This window comes from Hesperophylax consimilis, chromosome 13 (genome assembly GCF_061612785.1).
Source record: "Hesperophylax consimilis isolate HC1 chromosome 13, BYU_Hcon_1.0, whole genome shotgun sequence".
NCBI classification, from domain to species: domain Eukaryota; kingdom Metazoa; phylum Arthropoda; class Insecta; order Trichoptera; family Limnephilidae; genus Hesperophylax; species Hesperophylax consimilis.
Genome location: NC_142848.1, coordinates 10183129 through 10208592, shown reverse-complemented (window position 1 = coordinate 10208592; position 25464 = coordinate 10183129). Strand labels below are relative to the sequence as shown.

General features: G+C 32.3%; 1 protein-coding gene across 1 annotated transcript; it reads left to right on the top strand.

Annotated features, from left to right (window-relative positions):
* Positions 1 to 11296: 11296 nt before the first annotated feature.
* Positions 11297 to 16796, top strand: LOC149418406 (uncharacterized). Its single transcript, XM_089638477.1, has 4 exons — positions 11297 to 11539; positions 12807 to 12979; positions 14699 to 14865; positions 16442 to 16796. Exons 1-4 carry the CDS (start codon positions 11386 to 11388, stop codon positions 16635 to 16637), a joined length of 690 nt encoding a protein of 229 aa, XP_089494603.1. The 5' UTR covers positions 11297 to 11385; the 3' UTR covers positions 16638 to 16796.
* Positions 16797 to 25464: the final 8668 nt, after the last annotated feature.

Here is a 25464-nt window from a genome sequence, read left to right as displayed (position 1 = left end):
TAACTACTCAGCAAAAATCAAAACACTTTATTTTAGCCGCTTATTAGATAACTCGTGTTTTTGCTTTGTAAACATCTCAACATATTTTCAAAGTAAGGTTTTTTCAAACATATTATATATCATAAAGATTTAAAATTCAAATTCGGTTTGCCAAAATGCTGAAAACACTTTTTTTACATGAATATTTGTGAATTAGGCCACATCACGAAACGTAACTTAGTTGTAAGCACGTACTAAAAACTCGAATCATTTGCGCTCATAGGGTTGGACCTTTCATACCTTTCATAGCAGTCAAATTTTTCCATAGTTTTCCAATTAAAATGCAATGTTGTTATTTTTTATTCCATTGTTAAATGAATAATTAAAAAAAAACATTCAATTAATATTTCGACATCGCTTTTATAAACACTTTAATGAAGCTGAAAATTGTTATGAAACTTTTAATAATTAATTATTATGTTTTTTATACTAATTGACTTGAGCTGGGTTTAGAAGTTAGATGTGAAATACCCCTCCTGACAAGCTGTAAGTAAGACAACGATGTAATTTTGGAGATATGGGCTTTTATTTTTAGTATTTCTGTCCTGCCATGTCAAGAGTCATGGACAATAACAGAAGAGTATGGTGTATGAGACGATGTATAGATACAGAGTGGCGGTATCTTCTCTGCCTATCCGTTCAGAGAAACGTGATAGAAAGCTAGTTTTTTGGTTGCCTTAACGTATCTATGTCAAATATTTCAATTTTTGCCGTGTAAAAAATGTAGCTTTGAGTGCATGTATGTATTCACCCATTCGTATAAAGTACAAGGTTTGATGAGTTTTGTGAAATAATTCGGCTACCGCTGCGCTGGTTTAGGTGTAAGTAAGTACATGGTGTTTTTATTTAATGTTTTGAGCTTCATGTCGCTAGTCGCTACAGCCGTCTCCGTCCGCCTCATTAGTGCGGACCGCTGCGCTGCTGCAAAAAGGCGGATGCTCTTTATGATCTGGATCTCCGGAACAAGGTGGTAGTGATGGGTGCGGGCAGGGGAGGGTGGGTGGAGGACGACTGAGGGTGGGGGTGTTGTGGATAACTTGGGGAAGGGAGTTGCGGGTGGTCGGAATGGACGACTAGAGGGCTGCACTAGGATACGGCGAAACATTTATAATTTAAAAAAAATTAATATACGAATTACGTAATAAATTTGAGTATGAAAACAAAGATTTTCAATGCATTCACGGCTATACTCAAAATAATAAATCATCGGTCGCAATCAAAAGTACAACATATAATAGGTTTTAATGTAGCCATGGGTAGACTCAGATTGATTGAAGATTGTCAGATTGAAAAATCATTTTGGATTTTGATGAGGTTTATGTATTTGTTCATATAAAGCAAATACAATGTGGTGTGACATTATAATTTAAAATAAACCAATAACTTAGTAAACATCACTTTTATTTATTATGCTTAATACTGACCGGGTTTTTATACAACCTTTTAGGGCATTATACAGCCTTAAAAATGTGGTGTTTATAAATTTATGGTTTTATTTTTAAATTCATTCATTTATGATAAAAATTCAAAATGAATTTGGACTTGTTCTTATGAAGGTTTTTACACGGAACAGTACATTGGGACACAAAACGGATGCTGGTAAAAATCATTTTACAATTAATTTGTTGATATGACTCGTACGAAGTCTTGAAGGTATGATGTTGATTAATAGGTTTTATGTACGTTAAAAATTATGTTTATAAATAATATACGAGCTGCATAATAAACACAGTGATACCTACGTCAACACATTTTACTGTCCCTACCCAAGAATGCATATCGCAGTTAAATGAAGAATATGCAAAAGTATTTACAAGGCATAGAAAAAAAGGTTTTGGCGCCCGGTTTTGACCGGTTAGTTGCTAAGTTGGTGAGTGTTTCTGGCTCTGCAGGTCGTGGGTTCAATCTGCCATCTATGTCCTCCATTCCACAAGCCATTTTCTTTTCTAAAATAACCCAAGAACGACAACTGCGTGAAATATTTTTTCCGCATGTCCTCCTATGTGAAGTTAACTAACTAACCATCACACCGTGTCTCCGCAGGGGTAAGCAGAGAGGACGGATTGCCAAACAACTCGGTCTTGCACCCACCCCATGCCTCATTCACTTCCATGCATGCTCTTCCATTATTTTCTCGACTCCTTGACATTGTCAGACTCACACATCTGATTCACTTGGTCGTTCCAGGTCTTTCTCGGGAGGCCTCGACTTATTTGACTATTCAAATTTGCGTTATACATTCTCCTTAAACTCCTTTCTTCGTTTATTCGATCTACAAGCCTAAACCATCTCATTTCGCTTTCATCAGAAGTGCATTCTTTGCGGATCTCCGCATTTCTCACAAGATCATCAATAGTTTTATCACACATTCGCCTCATGGATCTCATTTCTACAGCATTCAGTTTACTATCATACATCCTCTGCTACTTCCATGACTCACTGCCATACATCAGGGTTGTGGAGTTGATGTAAAAAAAAACTTTTTGGTAGAAACAAAAACTTTCTGGACGAATTCCGCTACTGCTAAAATCTGTAATTCTAACTGGGTACCCAGTGCCTACTGCATCGGTCATTGGTAACTTGTTAGTGTCATTATTTCCCGCCCCCAGGGGTTCCAACTCAACCTCAGTCCCACCCTGTCTCCCGTGACGTCATATCCCTTTCCCCTAATTGGACGGAACACATCTGTCAGGATGTCAGGTGTTCCGGGAACACGAGAAGTAACAATGGCGACGTTCCCGCGCTGAAACCGGCGAAATCCCTAATTTATCACGCCATATTTGATGTTTGTTATTCGTATTTTTATTATTAGAGCCACGGAGTAATTGAGTAAGTTTTTTATGCTTTCCCGGAAATTTGATTTTGAAATTGAGATTTTGCTTTCACAGCTGGTTTCCGTGAAAAATGTACCGACACGGTTTACAAATTGAGATTTTGCCCCTCACAGTACCGCTAAATTACCCCGATTTTTATTTTTATTTGAAATCCATTATTCCGTCTGTTAACTTATACCAAGACTCAGTAAACTATGTTTGATAACAAAATAAGTTTTATGTTTTGCAACCCAACTTAAAGACAAAAAAAAACAACAAAAAAATTTCCTATTAAATAAAAAAATGAAAATGTTAATGAAGTTTATGTTTCTACTAAAAATGTTATAAAATGGATATGTACCTACATTATCGCTTATCTAAATTGTTCCCACAATGATTCCCAATTTTGAAAATCATTGTTAAATTCAAAGTCAATTTGAGTTCATTGAACCAGATTTCACTTTCGCGTAGAACTAGAGCAGACAATTTTTTTATTCTTCTGAACTTCATTTATATTTCAACACCATATTTCTAAGTATTTAAAACATGCACCGTGCGCGTGGTACCTCGTGAGAAGGGCAAATCAACAAGTAGAGCCTCAAAGACGAACACTGAGGTGGCATAGGTTCAAGTGGTTAGGTGTTTTCGAATTACCTTAATACATATTTTTTAAATTTACACTATGTTATTGTTGTAATTACGTTATTTAACTGTAAAGGAAGTGAAAACTAATGTAAGCAAGTCTTTACATTTTTCATGACAAAACCATTATTTTACCATCATTAATGTATAACTACACAAACACATACATTACAAATTAAAAATATAAACATTTATATAGTGTATCATTTTTGATTAAAGAAATACCAAAGATTATTCAAGAAAATATTAATGATTTTAGTGAAAATACGGATATTGAAGAAAGCGCACTTCGGAACAACAAATAAAAACATTTCGAAATTAAGAAAAATATTTGAGATTATCTCCAGGACAACAAACCATTTAAGATTATCTCCAGGACAACAAAAAATTCATATTATTTCCAGGACAACAAATCTTTTGAAATTATCTCCAAGACAATAAAACATTTGAACTTATCTCTAGAACAACAAATCATTTGAAATTATCTCCGAGACAACAAAACATTTGAGTTTATCTCCGGGACAACAAAACATTTGAGATTATCTCCAGGACAACAAAACATTTGAGATTATCTCCAGGACAACAAAACATTTGAGATTATCTCCAGGACAACAAAACATTTGAGATTATCTCCAGGACAACAAAACATTTGAGATTATCTCTAGGACAACAAACCATTTAAGATTATCTCCAGGACAACAAAAAATTCATATTATTTCCAGGACAACAAATCTTTTGAAATTATCTCCAAGACAATAAAACATTTGAACTTATCTCTAGAACAACAAATCATTTGAAATTATCTCCGAGACAACAAAACATTTGAGTTTATCTCCAGGACAACAAAACATTTGAAATTATCTCCGGGACAACAAAACATTTGAGATTATCTCCAGGACAACAAAACATTTGAGATTATCTCCAGGACAATAAAACATTTGAGATTATCTCCAGGACAACAAAACATTTGAGATTATCTCCAGGACAACAAAACATTTGAGATTATCTCCAGGACAACAAAACATTTGAGATTATCTCCAGGACAACAAAACATTTGAGATTATCTCCAGGACAACAAAACATTTGAGATTATCTCCAGGACAACAAAACATTTGAGATTATCTCCAGGATAACAAAATATTTGAGCTTATCTCCAGAACAACAAAACATTTGAGCTTATCTCCAGAACAACAAAACATCCCGAAAAATTTAGTCTCAACACAGGGTTTATTCGTTACGTGAAAGAGCGTCGTCCCGTCATTCCGTTTTGCCATGATTTCTACGCAAAATTCGATTTTACCCCCTTGGCGCGCCAAAAGATGTTTCGCATCAAAAACTTAGGACGGGTTGTTTCGGAGAATTCGAACAATTCATCAAATTTCAACGTTCATTTTCAAGCTCTGTGAAAGATTTTTTCAAGTTCTGTTTTTATTTCAGTTTTATCAAGCAACTAGTCTACAATGATATAGTAACAGAACTTGAATAGGACTTTCACAGAACCCGAAAAAGAACGTTGAAATTTGATGAATTTTTCAAATTCTCCGAAACAACCCGTCCTAAATAATTTGCCCTCATTTGAAAATGCTACTGTCTTAAATATTGAAATATCCGTAAATATTGAAGTCAGTCGCCTGAAAGTAAAATCTCCAGAAAACAAGTAAGAAAGTACCTACATACGAGTAAAATTACGCTGTGATAATTTATAATTGAAAATAGTTTTCGTATAGTAATAATATTTCATTGATAACGATTAGGGAATGTTTTTCACGATAATCGATTCCCTCAAAATGCACACGCTCAATAAATCGTTTTGAATGAAACGCTTGAACTAACCTCGGATAGTCGGTTTGCGGTTCCCAGAACTAGTTTGCCTTCGCAGTTATGTAGGATAATAATTATTGACTTATTCGAGAAATTAAAAAATTTTCGGTTGTACAAATACTGTGAAAATAAAACAAACAACTTTTGAGCAACCCCTTAATTATTAGGAGACCAAATTTGTCCCCAAACATCATACGAATTTGGGTTAATGATATTTAAAGGGTTAATTGTTGACTTGCAGTTAAAAACCCGCTCCGCGGGTTTTTTTCTGCTAGGCCCTGCGGGCGGCTCTTCTTTGGGCTTCGCCCATTTTAAGTGATATTAACAACAGTTACATTTAATAGATAGATATAAGAACATTCACAGAGAGAGGGTGAGTTTATATATATTGTTAAAACACGGAACAGAAAGGAGTTAATTAATAATAACATGCTAAATTTCACATAATAAGAATGACAGTTGTTTGAATAAATGAAATTTTACGTATTTGTGATGGATTATTTCAAATGAAACACTTTTATTGACTACATGTCTACAACTGATATTCACTGTTATCTTAGGTACCTAATATAATTAGCTCATAGGAGACTTGCAGTGCTTAAATTTGTGTTACAACCGTCAATGTCTATAAATTGAATCAATATCGTTTAGTTTGTTACAATTAAAGATAGTTATAACAAAGTTGACTTAAATAATAGATTATTACATAATGATTAATTGTACCCGTGTTTATGAATAAAAGGAGGGTAATTGTGCGATGAGATTAGCAGTCGGTTTAATTAAAAGGTGTTAATTTTACTCCAACTGGTGGTAATTCTTTACCTACAACTGTTACTGTATCTAATAAAGTTTAAAGTTAGATTATATATACAACATCATCAGGAGAGTAAAAATCTATATATAAAGGTAGATTATTACAATATAGCGCCCCTGAGGTGATATCTCACAAAAGCGGCGCTATGCAAATTGTCCAATAAATAAATAAATATAATGTTTACATTTTATTGTGTATACACCCAAGTCAAAAATTAAATATAGATTGCAATTGGGAAAGAAGAAGTGGAAGGAGGGGGGGGGGGTAAGAGTAGGCTGGGTTTATAATAATTATGAATTACAATATCGTTAGACGGGAAAGACCAGTTGAGTGAGAAAATATTTTAAAGAGAGTTTATAAAAAAATTCTTGTTAATTATATCTGCTTTTATATTAACATGTTTCCTCGTTTCCAAAATTTATATATTATTTATAGTGAAGTATTTTAAGACCTGAAAAAAAAATAGCATACAACCATAAAACAATATATCCATAAGACAAATAGCATTTAATAACGGTTATTCTAATAAATTGATAGTTGAAATACTAAATAAAAAAAATTAAACACATTCTCTTCAAACGGTCTTTCTAAAGATAGAAATAAACAATGGCGTAGAATTCTGTTTGTGGATAACGATACTTCTAAAATTATATATAAAAACAATCCTGGTACTATTCAACTGGCGTTTTACACTAATAACAATGAAGAAATATATTCTTAATAATAAAGATAGCAAAATTCGAACAAAAAAATCAGGAGTTTAAAAACTCAACTGGGATGATTGTAATTTCTTTTACAAAGGTAGAACCAATAGAAATTTTGAAGTCAGAACTAAAGAATATCGCACGGCTCTAAATGGAAATAGTGAATCTGAGTTTGCAAATCATCTTTTGAATAATGATCACACTTTCGATAAAAAATTCAGGTCTTAAAATACTTCACTCAGGATATAAAGCATCGCAAATAAATAATTTTGAAATTTAAGAAATTAGAAAACATGTCAATATAAAATCAGATATAATTAATAAACAAAAAAATATATAAATAATAATGAAAAATGCCATTACAAAGTGATAAGCTTCCAGAAGAAATCTGCTTGTTAATCGTAAGTACTCAAATATTGTGAGCTGCATATTTAAATATTCGCGCCATTCATTTGGTTCGTTTTTAGACCGCCAGAGGTGCGCTCTGTCGGCGATCTGATCTATAGCCGTGCGTATCGGCCATTGAAGGAACGCGTGATTTTTTTATAAACGTCAAACATAATCACGTAACCGTGGATAATTTTCACTGTAATGTAATTAATCCAATGGATTATGAACTTTCTATAACATATTTTCTTTGATATTATCCAAAAATTATATGAGGAGAAACGATGCTTTTGAAGAAATCTCGTATTATTATGAGGCGATCCTATTTTAGTATGAAATCATGTCTTAATTTTCAAGTTAGCGGAATTTAACCGAAACAGACAATTTAAATTTGACCAATCAGAGGGCCTACATCGTCCAGACGCTGGAGTATTAATACTATCAGATTGAAGTACTAGTACATTTTGAATTATTTGGCGGGTTGGAAATAAGCCGACGCGGCTCAGGGGTTCAGAGCATCTGATCGGACATCAGAAGGTGCGGGTTCAATTCCCGTCGGCGGCATTTATTTTCTCGGGAGATATTTTGAATTTGTATTGATATTTCAGGCGACTAATTATTGCTTATAATAATTTGTTGACTACGAATTTAGTTTTCAGTAGGTAAAAGTAAATGCTAAATATTATATTATAAGTTCCAATTTTGAAAATGACACTTTAATTCAAAGTCTATTGAGTTCATTGAACGAGATTTTACTTTTGCGTAAGACTAGAGCAGACAAATTAAATAAAGAAACATGCCAGATAATATACAATACAATTATATCACCACACTTTAATTACTGTTCAAGTATTCTTTTTCTCTGCAATAAAGAGAAAATGAAAAAAATGCAAATACTGCAAAATAAAGCAATGCGAATAATACTTAAGCGCAACATATACACACGGATAAGAGACATGTTAAAGGAGCTGAATATTTTGACGGTGAAGCAAACTGTGTATTTGAATGTACTTATTTGTATACATAAAATTAACATAGGGATGATGTCTAAGGAACTGAAAAGAAAAATAAATTACAATAACGAGATACACGGACACGGGACGAGAAATTCTAAGCAAATTAGATTGCCAACAAGAAAAAAAACAAGCACCCAAAAATCTCTGATGTACCATGCCGTTCAACTCTATAACAAAAAGGAAATTGCTGTGATAGAAAATATTAATAAGTTCAAAAATGAATTAAGAAAATATTTCTTTCTCAATTATTAATGTTTCTTTTTTGTGACTTTATTGAAATATTTAAGGAAAGATTATGTTTGCCAAACAATGTACATGTTTATATGTTTATAAAACTATTAGCACACACGAAGATGTGAGCTAACTTAAGATTAATAAATAAATAAATAAATAAATTTCTTTGTATTGTTAAAAAAACCGCGATATTTTTTTGAAATTCATTTATGTTTCCACACCGTACATATACGTACAAAGTGTACATACTCGTATATTTGAAAAATAAAATATAAATTATGAATAATTAACAAAATTATATTCAAATATGATTTAAGATTTTCACGGCCAAAAGTATTTTTGTTATTTGTTTTTGGGGTATTATGCCGTGTTGCGTTAACTCCTTCTTTAGCCAACGTTTTGGACAGCATTGCAGTGTCCATCATCAGGGCAGATGTGTTATTTGAGGTTGTGTTAAAATGTGACCTTATGTTTGATTCCTAGTTGTGGCCGTTCTATTTGTATTTTCTGTGTCTTGTTCTGTTTCATGTTTCATTTAGATTTTTAAGTGTTATCTTCTTTTTCAATTAAATATTGGTCTGTACCTTCTGTGTTTTTTAATGAAATTGAACACATACATACAAAATTCAATTGCATAACCACCTTTTGAGAAATGCTTGTGTAGCTTACATACGTATATTATAAAACATAGGATGTACATTTTAACGATTATGTATGTTATAATAAAATAACCAGTAACTTATCCCATATCAGGCACAACAGTTCTCCTTTTCTGATAAGGTGTACATGACCAATAATGGCATTAAATCTAATATTAGTATGTCTTATATGTAGTATTGTTCTAGTTTCTATATTATTTTATGTTACCGTTACATGTTTCACTAATACTGTCTCATATTCATTTATCAGTTAACTGTTATATCATGCTTTTATTTTTTTGCACAATTTTCGATAGCTCACTTAGTGTATTAAAATCCAAGTAAAGCCCGTCTGGGCGTAAGACGAAATAAAATATTAGGGTGGAGAGGTCCAGTAAAAACTTTTTTTTTCTTCATATTAAATTCGTCATACGCGGGATTAATATTTAGTTTTGTGATAAAATTATTTTAATGAGATTGAATCAGAAAATAAATTAAATGAAGCTTCGTGAAGTTTAAACTTCAGACTCAAAAATTTCAGAAAAATGAACTTCATGTGCAATTGGTTGAAACAATACCAAGTGAAAAAAAACTTTAGCAATATGCTGAGCATTTCTCGTACTCTTTCTTGAGTTCAACAGTTTGGCTGTGGTATTAAAAAGATGTTGAATGCCTCCACAAAAAGTCCTTCACAAAAAGTCCCTCCACACAGCATTTTCAAAGATGGCGTAGGCCTCGAGGGAAATTATTTTCCGATCTTAGAGAATTTTAGGTTTTCAATGTGGTTAATATTATTACCGATAAGTTGTTTTTCTCACTATTTTATCAGTTCATAAATGTATTATCTGTAAATAAATGGTAAAACACGAATATAATGTGTGCGATATTTTACATTTGTGAACCATCAATACTTGGATAAGATCGTAAAACTCGGCGAAAAAAATTGTATAATTAAATTTAAAAAATAATGCTAGTAATAAGAAACATATGGTTTAATATAAGTATTAAAAATGTGTATTTTATACATCAACAAAGTCACTTTGTACCCAAGCTTTCAAGATTGAACAATATTAATCACCAAAACTCGCTCCCAATTGGCGATGCCATAGTCCACTGGATACTAACAGTTTAACGCAGTTAGTACTATTGTGTGGTATTCACAAAATATTTTTAAAAAATTAGAAAAAAATGTCAAAAAAGAACAAAGTTTATGTTTTTATCAAATTTATATTGAAATTTACGGTTAAAAAAATGTACCAGTTTGACGACGGACGTGATTGTATGTAACCTGCCCGCTCAGTTAAAAAATGATCGGTTATCATTTTATATACGTTTATCGTTCTACTACTAATTACGAGGAAAATTTGATGTGCCACGAATAATCAGTTAAATTACGAACTAGATTACTTTTGGATAGCACATATTTGTGGAAATTGGGTTAAAGCAAATAATTATTTGACTGTGGAAGAATGTGGTAATCGAAACAGATTGATAGTCGAAACGTACTTTTATATAAAAGTTTTTTTATAACTATAAATTATAAATAATAAATTGTTTTCACGTTTGTTTTTAATATTACATTATGTAAAATTACCAAATCTAAGCTACAAACAAACGCTATATTCGTCTCAATGGGATCACAAGTTATTTCTTGAAATATAAGCCAATAGATCTTGAAGGGAATTCAAACAAATCATCTATTCAGTTGGCAAACTCTAAGATCATTTCTAAGTGGGAATTGTAGCAGGAAAAGAGTTGTTTTGTTTTCTTTATTGGAAAGGTTAAATCGTTTGTTTTTAAGGTAGGTAAAAAATAAATTTCATGTTCTAAGAAAATCGTAATATAAATTCACCAAATTCACGAGTGAGTGAAGTAAGGTCATTTTAACAAAGAGAACTATAAATTTATCTTCGAAGAAATTTTATTTGGTAAACATAATATTAGATACATTTTTACTTTAAAAAATGGTCTGCTTTTATAACACACTTATTACAATTCCGAAAAAAATCTTCGTAATTATCATATTATTATTCCAGTTGTGCAAGAAAATTGTTATTCGTGAAATTTCAATCGTCCAAGTTGGTAGAACAGGAATCTTCTCTGACTAAGGCGAAATAATAGATAAAAAGTATGACGAAGTGTATCTCTGATAAGAGACCACGATTAAATGTATTAGCCACGAAATATAACACTGTAACGAGTCTGTTATAGCGTTTTATGTCAATTACATGTTTGTTCATTCAAAACAACGTGATTACCTAATTTAATTCGCCCGCAATGGTGAAGATATGGACGAGGTTCGAACGAACAATGAAAGATGGATCGGTGAAAAAATTTAAAATACACGAAGTTCCAGAAGGATGGAACGAAAATATTTATCAGTTTATGATTGACAACTACATGTACGAAGAACCGTTCTCCGTTGCCTCAGGTAGATATTTCTGACTAAATAAACATAATATTGTACATAATATATCATAGCGATAGACTCACAGACATATAGACAGCTATTTCATAAGAAAGACGGATGATAGACAAAATATTATCGTTGTGTACAAATGATTATACTTTATTATTTATGTTGGAAAAAAGTTTGTATCACATCGCGCTCGTAATATTCAAGGCAGTTCCCAATCCACTCATCATTTTTAGCTTTCAAATCAATCTGCAGACAGAACTAAAGAAGAACTTTGATTTGTATGAAAAGATTTTTGTAACAACCGGTTTTGTACTAATTTTAAGATTATTACCATGATGTTTATGGATGCGGCACATTTTTTTGTATCCAAATATAGATGTTTGTGGATGCTGCACATTTTTTCGGTATCCAAATATTTTTTTGTGGATGCGGCACATATTTTGGTATCCAAATAGATATTTGTGGTTGAAGCACATGATTTTGGTATCCAAATAGATGTTTGTTGGTGCGGCACATTTTTTGGTATTCAAATGGATATTGAGTTATTTATATATTGAATGGTAATTTTTTTGATAATATAATTTTTATTTAATTATATCATTATTTCATTAACTGTGATTTATGAAACATAATGCACTACCTTGCACTTACTACTAACCAGCATTCCTTCCGACACAAACTAATTGGCATAAAATGTATCTGCATAGCAACAAGTAAACAACTGATTAGTAATATCTAATATTGATAAGAACAAGGAACAGTGGGACAAATTGACATGTTATAATCTACCTTAATGAGACTATGATGTGTTGAATATTTATTTTAATATTTTTAATTTTTGTGCTGATTTTTCACATTTCTTTGGTGAGAAACAACACAATAGTCCCAATTGCTCGCAACCATCTGGAGCCTGTGAGACTATGGCATTGTGAGGCTGGATGTTGTTGAGAGGGGAAAGAGATGGGAAGAGGAAGTTGTGATGTACCTGGCTTTTAAGATTTGGTCACCAAACACGGCCAAATCCATTTCAAACAACGTTTCAATTTTGTTTGGTCATCTTACACCAGAGATATTCTGAGAGTATCATCCACTCACAAATAAACTATAATTTATTTTTAATGACTGTATCCTAAAATCACACGTATTGTCAAATAATTTTAGGGGATTTGAACCAGTGACCTCCAGTTTGCTAGTCAAGAGCCTTAACCTTTGACCACGGAGGTAATTAAATCTTTTGTTAATAAGTTTTTAGTGATATTTCAGAATTGTGTTTTTTAAGGTGTTTGCTATGAACCGGATGGATTTGAAATAACTAAACGTTTTTGGAAGTGGGCGCTTACACTGAACACTTGCATGGTTTGTTCAGAAGATGAGGTGGAGGAAAACCAACAGCCTAAAATAGTTGCCTTTAATGTTTTACTGCGATTCGTAAAAGATAATGATGGAGTTCCGGTAAATATAACATTCCTTTAAAATGTGTTTATACAATTCGGTCACTAGTATGGAGAGCAGTTAATAAATAACAGCATTATATTTTATGTTATTTGGTTATACGCCTAGCCAGACTTAAACATGGATTTTAGATACAGAATATACCTAGAGAGTTATCGAAAATTATATACAATTTACATAATAACAGTTCAATTTACATATACATAATAACAGTAAGCTGATAAACTGACGATGAAAAAATATCAGTAAAACATGTAACAGCAACATAAGTTAATATATAAACCAGAACAATACTACATTATATAAGAAAAATCACTAAAACAACACTACCAACGCACAGTGGGCTGAAAATCGACGTTCATAGACATAGAGACTTGAATTTTTAGGGGTATTTTTTTGGCTAGAAATGGATTCTGCTGATCATTACTATGCTATAAAATTTCGTACGAATACTACTATTTATTTGTATTTTTTTGACATACTTCGTATTATGGCACAACTTGTGATTTTTTGAAGCATTTAAATGAATCATCAACATAAAAAAGTTTTTTTTTCAACTTGAGGATTTAAAAAAAAAAATCGCAAGTTGCGCCACAATACGAAGTATGTCAAAAAATACCTATAAATAGTAGTATATCTGTGTGTTAGGATAGAATGGCCAACCTTATGATTCCAGAGATTGCCTCATTTTTTATGTCAGTGCCATACAATTTTTTCTTAAAAAATTGATAACTCCTTCATTTGTACACGCAATTGCTTCGTACGGAATTTTATAGCATAGTAATGATCAGCAGAATCCATTTCTAGCCAAAAAAATACCCTTGAAAATTCAACTCTCTATGTCTATGAAAGGCGATGTTCAGCCCACTGTGCAACGCTACTACACTTTGTAGGATTAGACAAGGTGGTGGAATAGGTAAAAGTTAGTTTTTTTTTTAATTTTATTTTTTTTATTATAGCTACTATTTAAACATTGTTCATACAAAATATGATGTTAAATTTATGTATAGTTAGTTGTATTTCTGTGTTTTATTAGTTTTCTATGTCGTTCTTAATGTTTTGTTCAGAGTTTTTTTCATTAATCTCTTTCAGCCAGATTTTTATTCTTGATTTGTAATCATTCAAATTTTCTATTCACTTCATATCATGGCGAAGGATGTTGTGGAGTTTCGTCGCAAAATAAACACAATTTCTTTGCCCGAATGTGGTTTTATGACCTGAAATATTTTTTATGTCATTATGATTTGACCTTGTTTGGTGAATAAGCGGTATTGTAGAATTTAGTAATTTTGAATAGTTTCAATAATATATTCTTAGCATATATTTGATTTACATTTGGTACATGAAAACTATTGTTCTATAAATGAAGTCAATAAATATATCAATAATACCACCAAACTTGTTGCCCAGATCATGCATTGTCTGATAGCATTAATTGATTGATTACATAAAAATATTTCTTATGAGTTTATATGTAACAACTTGCAAATATATTGCGACCAAAACAAAGATGAACGGAAAAATACAAATAATTTCGTGGTCATACTATTTTTTATTAAAAATTGTTTATTAATTTTCATAATGTATAAAATTTTATAGTTTTTTTCACAAATTTTCTGTTTTCATTTTATGTTTTGGTATTTTATTATTTCGGAATATGAATGTACTGCATTACCTTATGTACCCTCATTATTGTTATGATTAAAATTATTTTTTTAGGATTACGCCAAAGAACCTGTGTCACTTCTTAGAATATTAGACGATGTAACGAATCGATTCAACGTCTACGAGCATTTTGGAGTCAACGAATATTTGGGAGCTGCTGGGCTAGCTGTAGGAATTGCGTATAGAGGACTAGGTATTGCAGCTGAGATGCTAATGGCTAGGTAATTAAATACAACAACTAACTAACTTATCATCGGCCATACAACTTTGTATTGACACAAGCTCCTTCAAGCTGCTTCATTAACATACGGACATTGTCGAATAATATATTCTTCTTGTATACTGACTTGTGACTCGTGACATTACCAAATCTTGATAGTATCCTCGTGTATCTTGTGTCTCTTGTATCTCTTATGTCTCTTGTCTCGATTTGTGTATTTTAATCTCTTGACTCTCTTTAGACTATTTGTCATTTAAGTGAGGTGTTATGTAATTTTGTATTTCTATTTGCTTTTTCTTGTTTTATAATCATTATTTAATTGTATCCTGTATCTAAGAATTTGTTATAATTGTATGTACTTATTTGTGTATCAAAACGAGACAATACCCTAAAACAAAGCTAGAATCTTAACGACGTAAGTTAGCAGCCGTGCACACAAATTTCCGACGTGCGGCCCTTGTGAATTGGACAACTGCGGTTGAATTTTACCTATCAAATCTCTAAAATAAAGTCAGAATCTTAACGACATAAGTGATGAGATAGTATTTAGTGAGCGGGCCGACAAAATGGACGGACCTACGATCTACTTTGCCCTGGCAGGCCTAGAAAATCTACCTTTTCGTGGGAATTATTTTAATTACTTACGATGAACGTATTATCTAAATCTCAAATGTTTCACGAGGGATCCCTCGGGAAGTTACTAATTCATTGTATAGAAAAATAAAATCTTGTGCTAACAGCCAATTTTTTAGTTTAAAAAAACGGTTTTACATTAAATATTTTAGTGGTAAGGTCATGGTTTTATTAATTGTAAATATAAATAACTTGCATCCAAGAGGATCCCTCTAGAAACATTTGAGATTTTAGTAATATATTCACGAGAAATAATTAAAAATTGAGCGTCAAGCAAACAAAAAAAAATTGTCACCTTAACTGAGTTTTTACAACTCGATTGCCAGCTCCTCCCCTCACTGCATTTTACCTTTGTTGGTATTAACACTCCATTGGGAACCCTACACTGTGAATCGCTAGCCTTGCATCTTCAGGCAACTTTTTATAAGTGACTTCAGTGTCTTCAGTCCTCCACTCATTTAATTTTCTGTATTCAACATTAATTATTAGTTAATTAATTAATTAAAAAAATATGAATTATTTTTTATAAGGTCATAGGATATAGGACATATAATTGTCCAGATTGGTCCATAATTAGCAGCTCTCACTCAATGAAACCTGCAATTCTGTTCAAATCGTCAGTTTATCTAATATGTCGACTACCTCATTTTTTGACACATTAAGCTAAAAAAATTTGCTTTTGAAAAAAATATAACTTCATTGTGTTGTTCATTGGAGTTCTGTGTTTTCACAAAAATTGATTGCAATGATCACAAAAAGGCAAGAATTCAGAAGACATTTTTGCGTTGTAAAAATTATTACGCGCCGCTTTGTGAGCTGTTAGGAGGGTTGGATACCCCTAATTGAAAACAATAAACTAACTTAGACAAAGATTCAGTTATGGAACCACTATAATCAAATCTACAGAAACTGGTTTTGTTACATAATATATTAATTCCTTTCAGAACCCCACTCTGTAAGGCGCTGGACATCAAGGTCACGGAAACTATTTTCACGTCGAAGGCCTCACAGATATTAGCCAGGAAAAGTGGCTTCGAGCCGCTAATGGAACTAAAATATTCAGTGCTCGAGGAAAAACTGAACGTCAAGTTCCCAGAGGAATGTAAATCGCTTATATTAATGGCTAAAGTTATAGAGTAAATGAATTATTGCGGTGGAGAATTGTTTCGTATTGTTTGTAAATAATTATTTATTGTCTAATAAATTTACAGACGTAAATTTAACCGTTTTACGCCCATTAAATAACGCTTTAATTTAGTTTTCTAGTTGGCACCATCTACTACGGCGTTCATTTTTAGTTCTACTCGTAAATAAAAGGAAATAGTAATTTTTTCAATACATCTGTTTGAGTAATAACTTTTTCTATTAACTTATTTTTTAGTTAATACCCATTATTGTAGTATTTCATTGAAGAATAAGATAATACTAATAAATCTTTAAGAAACATGAAATAGAACAAGACACAGAAAAATAAAAAGAAAACGGTCAAAACTAGAAAACGAACCCAGGATCTCTTGTTTTACCGGGACAAGCGTCTTATGTTTGAAGACGACGTTAAATTTGTCGATATAATAAAAATGTATTCATTTAGACTTTTAAAAACAAAATCAATAGGCGTACCATATAAATATAAATTAGATTTGTTTATCCGAGACACTATCTAGGTTACAGACCAATTTCATTAGAAACTTTTTAATCATTTGCACGGTGAAATTGTTAATTCTGAATTTGAAATATGATATCAACAATTGGGATTTGGCGGAAGTGATAGCGCGGTCCATTCATTTTAGTCAGTCCCTGGGGAGAAAGGTTCAATCCTCAGTCAAACCAACTTTTTCCGCTAAAATATATTTTAAAAGTTCACAACAGTTAAGAGCTAGTCCCTGGGGAAAAAGGTTTAATGCTCAGTCAAACCAATAAAAAAATAAATACATCTATAAAAAACATATTTTGTAGTAAAAATCCTTTGTTTTTTACGGGTTGATTTTTTGTACTTTTTCTTCAAAATGTACTTTGGCTTATGAAAATCAACTTGTGATTTATCATTACTGTAGTTTAAGCCTGGAAATACGCCTACCGTAGGTCAACCGATGCGTAGCGCTGAAAAGCTGGACCGATGGTCCTCGTGCTCTGCGTAGCGAATCGCGTAGCACGTCAGCTATTCATTCATTTTCCTTCAAATTACGGCAAGCGAATGACGCACGTACGCGTGGCACTATTTCCAGCCTTGGCCTCTGTGAATGAATTGTAGATACTCTCAGTATCATTTGGCGAAAGACCACCATTTAGATTCAGATCAGAATTCCTCTTCTCCATTTTCTTCTCTTTCCCACCCCTTTCAGCCCACAACGTGTCCCAATTGGGGATGCTATGGTCGCATTGACTGGCTCTCAGGGACTTGTTTTGTAGGTAGGTATAACAAAAGATTATGCTTTACAATAGAATAAATAATAACACAAGAAGTGCCTTGTGGGCGTGTTTCGTGACCCAAATATTTTCCTAATCGAGGCCTAAATATCCAGTACAAAACTGTGTTTTAAAATGGATGGGGATCTTCGATGTCAGGCGAGTGTAAGTAAGACAGAATTTCGGTCTATCGGGCTATGTTTCTCCTAAAAAAGACCCTCTGCACATCATACCCAAAGATGACATAAGCAACGGGGGGAAATTATTTTCTTCATGGTAAAAATATGATTTACCAAAACTACGTAATGTTGATCATATTTTTTAATTACCTTTTTTTTAATAACACTTTCTTTTTCGTTCAAACAATTAACAATGAAGCAGTACGTTGAGGATTATTTTTCCATTCCTAATGAACGAGGAAATAAATGCTAGAGTGAAATTGCAGGATTTACTTCGGTAACAGACTGAATGTGCGATGTTCTTTTTGTTTAGTGCACAGTTTTACCCCCCCCCCCCACCCCACCGTCTCTTCATGCTCCAGGCTCCGGGAAAATTAAAAATAATCCCAACTCGCTTTAACGAAACATTGATTCAAAACTCATTTTATTCCGTTTCTCGTGTTTTATTCATGATTTGTTGTTGTATTTTTTCAGAAAAAAAATCTAGATTTGTTTTTAACATTTTTCACTATAACCATTATTGCAGTTGTTAGTAGTCCGAGAAATGTTCATTTTCTTATGAGCAGTTCGGACTTCTACGCCGTATTTACATAAAAATAAGCAAAAAAGCGCAAAAACAAGTAAACTTTTGAAAATGTTTGTGTCCGTTAATTATTGTTTTCAGAAAACTATAAAGCCTGGGAGAAGTCTAATCACGCCGATTAAATATATAAATACTAGTGTGTGTAGCGGGCTTTGTTTTTTGTAAACAACTATAATTTTATTCAAATATGAATGAATATTTGCATACTTGATCTTTAAAACAATAGAAAGCTTTTCGAAAAAGCACTCCCCATCCCTCAAAGTATACTTTTGAATTTTGGTAATTTTTGTAATAAAAAATCCACTTTTGACGTTCAAAATAAGAGGAAAGTATTTACTCTCTATATTTAATTTCAAAAAACTCATTTCCGCGTGTTTTAAATAAATCACTGTCTATTCGTGCCTAGTCATTATTCAATAAATCGCCAATTTGGAATCCGCAATATAAACTATACGTCGATAGCATAGAGCGTATTCGAAACAAATTTTAATAATACCACAAAAAAGTAGTCACGCTCTGCTGCCAGAAGGCGGGTTGTCTGCAGGTTCTACCATTTTCGTTAATTTAATATACAAAATACAATCATTCTGTTTGTAGATATAGTTCAATTTAATTTCACGATATTGTCTAATTGTCTATCTAATGCACAAGTCTCTTCTTCTGCTTGTAGCTGCTTCCTTCATCACGTTTTCAATATCCTCCCTTCAATTATCACTTAAGAAAATTTAAATTAAATTAAATTCAAATAAAATATCTAACCACCAAATTCAATAATAACTTTGAATTCACATTTGAATCTTTGCAAAAAGGCGAGCAGTAGCCGATTTAACATTTTTTATGCATCGTATTTCAAACATTGACCGAACATCTGTCCCTAATTAATTTTAACATACTTTTGAGAGTGCCATGATATGATTTCCTGAAAGCTTAAAATTTAATCCAGTAAGATTGTTCATATCAAGTAATTAATATTTAATGTTTGTTCGTCAAAAAATGGAGTATTTTCATTAGTGGAGAGTTTTGAGGTACTGGGTTGGAACGGGCAGATCTGCCAGTTTTTGGCAGGCTCCTCTCTCTGTTTTTTAGAGCAAAAAATCTGTTCTGCCCAATGGGTACTCTAGTGCCGTTGAATTCAAATAATTATAATTTAACTGATATTCTGAAAGTGTGTTTTAAAACAGAATCCAAAGTTAAATCGGTATGAAATGAAGTCATTGGTTTTTGACGTCCTTGTCCAGGCAATGCAAGAATGTGATGAGTAAAGTTAATTTAATTATAGTTATTACTTTTTCTTTTAGGTATTCATAGATCTTTTTTTTACCGAAATAGATTTTAAATCAATAAAATATTTTCCAGATCCATTCATAAAGAAATGCGCATGCATACACATACACTTAGACATACACACATATATAAATTATGCACTAAGGTAAGTCATAAAAAAGTTTTATTTTTGAATGCTCAATGGGACAAAACGACGTGTTTAAAATATTTCAAAATTCTAATGCAACTAAGTGCTTCCGGAATGACTTTTGTCAATTTTCATTTTCTGGGGATACTTCTTATATATAATTTCTGTAAAATTTTTTGGTCGTAGAGATAGCAAATATAGTATGTATTTATGAACTCATTTACCAAAAGTCTCAGTTTTCGATATTTTTTATTAAAGGAGGCGTATGGTGCGGGTGAGAGGTGCACCAATTGCACTGAATGCACATTAATACTAGATAAAAATAATTTTTTATAACTAAATAAAATAAAACATACATAAATAAATATATTTTTTATAAACGGGTGCGCAATATTCCAACGTCTCTACTGTTGAACTTCCGACTCATCCAAAGCACGCTGCGGTCACTATTGGTTACTGTCTAAAACCGTGTTAGTGATAAATATGGAGAGTAAGACGCACTGTTCCAGCTTTTGGCGAAAGTGAGCTTTGCAGAGAACAAAAGAAAATAAAAAACAAGATATTGACAAAATTTTTCAAATACTCCCTACATATTTTGATGGCCGGAAAGATAAATCACTAAGGAAGGGGGAGACATTACAGAAAATTAATCTTATAAGTGTAAATTTCGTTGATAAATGAGCCAGACTCGACGTATTTGGGTTATATTGTACCAAAATCTGACACTTAATATGGAAAAATAAATAATTATTTCCGATTAAGGAAGAAATACCATTTTTTCCTTTGCTGGCAATTGGAAGAAATGGATCGAACGTGATCGTTGGGAAAAATTGGGGTAAAATACTATTGCTTGAAAAACATTTGAATAAACCTTGACAATGGATAATTTGCTTGCTTCACATGAACGAGTAACTTTTTCGGCATATTGAGTATCAGTCACATCAGGTACAACGAATTATGACAAACTTTAGAAAACTGTGAAAAAGGCCAAATGTTCTTTTTCAGAAAATTGATGGAGAGATATTTAAATGATCAACTCGAGAACGAGTTGATTGAGTACGAATCAGTAAAGTTATATTTGTATAAAATGTTAAATTTAGTTACGGTGTGTTTCCTAAATACTTTCCCGGTAGCAAATCTCTGGCTATGTGAGCTAACAGAATCATATACGTTTCATTGGAATTCCCTTATTATTTTAGCAACGTATGTTGTTAAAATTTAAGCTCCGACTTTGTTCAGAATTAAAAATTAGTTAATCTAAGCGTAGATAACCGTAGATACTAAAAAAATATATAATATTTGATTCTGTTATAGAAAGCAATAGCAACTTCGCATACCTCGATAATTTGTTACTATAGAGGGTCAATTAACAAACAAAGATATCAAGTAAAGTGAGGCTGTTCCAACTTCAAAACATAAATCACAATCATGTTACTACCATCTTATTAATGTGCAGCAAAATGTAACCAAACTCACAATACTGAAGAATGTATCCGATCAAGATTTTCAATTATACTTGTAGCATATATAAATTTCCTCTCCTACGTCTGTAATGTCATATTCAGCAGTTGAAGGAGCTGTGAAGACTGGCTGAAGCCTCAAGTACCTCAGATACAAAGTCTGCAAGAGAACGCCTCATTTCGGAATTTCGTGAAATAATGTCGAAATTTTATTGTAAGAAAGATTTTGCTGCTATTTAAATACAATACCTTGAGAGTATTTGGGTTAAAATCATATTTTTATTATTGAAGTGAAACTTCTTTAGGCGCGTAATGAATTTTCGGGGACGGAGTAAAACCGAGTCACGATCGAAACGAAAATGCGGGTACCCCCACCACCGATTAAAGTTCATTTGATCTAGTCAAAGTTTTGAAGTAACATATAAATGCTTCTTAGCTCATCCCGACAACTGGCGTTGGTGGTGTAATGGTCAGCATAGTTGCCTTCCAAGCAGTTGATCCGAGTTCGATTCTCGGCCATCGCACATTATTTTTTTGTTTTTAACGCCTTTTTCATTCAATATCTTATTTTTTAGTAGGTCAGAACATTTTTTAAAAGAAAATAATATTGCAAAATAATAAAAACACTTATCTCACTGTGATAAAACATTACTCCGCTAGAGCGCGCTTTGCGTTATTGTGTTGGATTAAAATTATTATCTAATCCGTATATTATGATAATTGTATTACATTTATTTAATTAATTTATTTATTTTGATAATATGTAATAATTTTCAAAGTTTTGAAGTAACATATAAATGCTTCTTAGCTCATCCCGACAACTGGCGTTGGTGGTGTAATGGTCAGCATAGTTGCCTTCCAAGCAGTTGATCCGAGTTCGATTCTCGGCCATCGCACATTATTTTTTTGTTTTTAACGCCTTTTTCATTCAATATCTTATTTTTTAGTAGGTCAGAACATTTTTTAAAAGAAAATAATATTGCAAAATAATAAAAACACTTATCTCACTGTGATAAAACATTACTCCGCTAGAGCGCGCTTTGCGTTATTGTGTTGGATTAAAATTATTATCTAATCCGTATATTATGATAATTGTATTACATTTATTTAATTAATTTATTTATTTTGATAATATGTAATAATTTACAGAAAAAAAAATTAAAACTATCTCCCTCTGATAAAATATCCGTTCGCTAGAGCGCACTACGCGATCTTGTGTGGGATTCTATTTCTGTACATTGTACATTATTTTTAAAAATATATTATATTTTATTTTGAAAATTTTTGGAACTATACATTAATCGAACGTCATTCATCTATAAGAAAATATTAGAAAAAGCAAATCCATGCTTCGTCGTTGAATTATTTAACCTCTAATTTTCAAACTAACCTAAGAGAGAAAATAGAGATGATGAAATGAAAATAGAGAGAGAGGAATACTAGAAGTTTCACTTCTGTCTTGCGTAGGCTTGACACACCCAGTTTTTTATTATTAATAAATCATCATATTCTTTATGTTGATTTATTCAAAAAATGGGTATCTTGAATGGCTTATCAAACTCTGTTTTAAGGTTTGACCAGTGTGGGTTTTTCTCTCATTTGTGAAATTTTAATGCCAATCCAGAGTAAAAGATGAACACCAAATATTACAAAAATTGATTGTGATTTTGTATCTCCATTTAACATCCTTTTTATCACAATTACAAAAATTAATTCTGGGAACAATATTCCCCACCCTATTGCACACGTCACTCGATAATGACTTAATATATATATCACATATAAAACAAAAACAAAGGTATACCATATCATAGGTACCCACTATGTAAAATTTTCTGTAATTTGTTTCAGCAATGTAACCAATGTACAGTTTTTTTTCTACAATATGAAAAAAATAAAATATTTAAAAAACTAGAAGCTTTAGCCTTCTTGCGTCCAGTTTTGGCGGCTATCACCCATTCGAAATACGTTTTTCTCTTAACATCGTCAGCCCATCGCATCTTTGGGGAGTTCAGGTTCTCTTTCACGATCAAATTATTTTGTGATATCTGTATTTCTGTAATGGTCTGTAGTAGTCATAGAGAGAGGTCGCTCATGACACAATCGTTCTTGTAACTTCTGTCTCTGTTGTTTTCTTCTGAGAAGGAAAAGGATGATCGCCAATGATGAACGTATGACCTCTCTCTAGGACTAATTTAGATTTGGGTTCAACCACTACAACACTCATCGACACGACACGACAGATGACATCGCCGTCACAGCTCAAGCCAAAACCCTTAAAGCAGCAGAAAATATCCTCAATTATGATCTTAAGGCTATGAAAGAATATTTCCTCGATTGGCGACTAAAGCCAAATGGGTCGAAAACAGTTGCGACAGCTTTCCATCTTAGCAATTCACAATCGAATGCCAAACTCTGTGTCCAGTTTGATGGAAACAATATTTACCATGACCGCCACCTCCGCTATCTTGGAGTTACTTTGGACAGGATCTTTAAATAACGGCACACGTGTTAATAGCAGTTAATATACCAAATAAATGTCGGTCCAAGCTGATCGGCATTTGGTGAGGTGGTGAGCGCTGTTGACTTCAGTCCCTGAAAAGGAAGGTTCGATCCGCAATCAAACCAAAAAAAATAAATTAAAAGATGTGATGTTAGTATCACTGTATAAATATTCGTTTTTTAGTGGTTGATTAAAAAAAAAATAAGCAGTTTCAACATGGGTGATGATAATATTTCTTATTTAGTAATAACTTTGCCAAGTTTTCATTGTGTGAATTGTACTTTACACAGTAGAAGCACAGGGCAAATAAAATGAAAACAGGGGAAATAACAACACCATCTGACGTGCCATTATTAGTCTGCCGGAATTAATTTTGAAACTCATAAATTCAAATGCTCTTTTGTTCATACGCAAAAGCTTCTTTGTTTATAAACACAGGAGGTGAGACCTGGAATATGTCATGAACAAAACCAGCATCCGGTTTCGCGCACTGTAATCTGTATATTTATGTAAATGCTCTGTTCATACTAAATTTCATACCCCTCCACCACGTGGCCCTAGCGCCACATGACACGGCGGGATTCTCAGGAACTATCACAAAAAAGAGTTGGGAATTTATCTCTAACTATACCATTATCAATATTATATGGACTACAGTTATTTTCGTTTCAAGTTGTATGCATTGTTATGTTATACATTACATATTGTGGTGAATCGGAAAAACAACCTGATTTATAGCTTATTGGAACAGTCTAAAAATACTGGGTCTGTAGGTCCAAAAACGAAATACTACGTGGAAAGCGTAATTAAATAATTCTTAAAACTTTCCTAGAACGGCACTTTTTGAAAGTCTCTAAATTTTTAATTTGTTAGTCGTCAGGTTTCTGGATACTATTTTTTTTCTTATTTATGAAATCTTTAGTGATTTAGGAAAACGAAAAATTTGTCTGAGTACCGCCAGAGGCTTCATCTTCTGGCACCCATTAAAAAAATAATAATTGAAAATAGTTGAATGATTTCTTAAACGCCGAAAAAATCACCTCAAGAACCCTTTTTTACCAAAGGTTGGCCATAATTTTATACGTAGCGATGATTACCTAGCAACACCGCGTAGGAGCTGATATTTTGAATAAATAATATAGAACTTTCATCAGCTCGGAAAATTTCTCAGGAACTGCAATCATATGAGTCACGTAGATAATGTTAACTTTATTACGTTTTTCATCAATCTTGCCATGAAATTTCAATTGGGGAATCTTATTCTTTGTATTTTTATTCTTGAAATGACTAAGAAATATATTTTCATTTTACAGCTAAGTATAAGGTACATTTTATAATATTTGAAAGTTCAACGAAGAACTTCTAAATTTTTAACACAGTATATATTTTATATATTTTTAGGATTTCTCAATTCCTAAATATTTA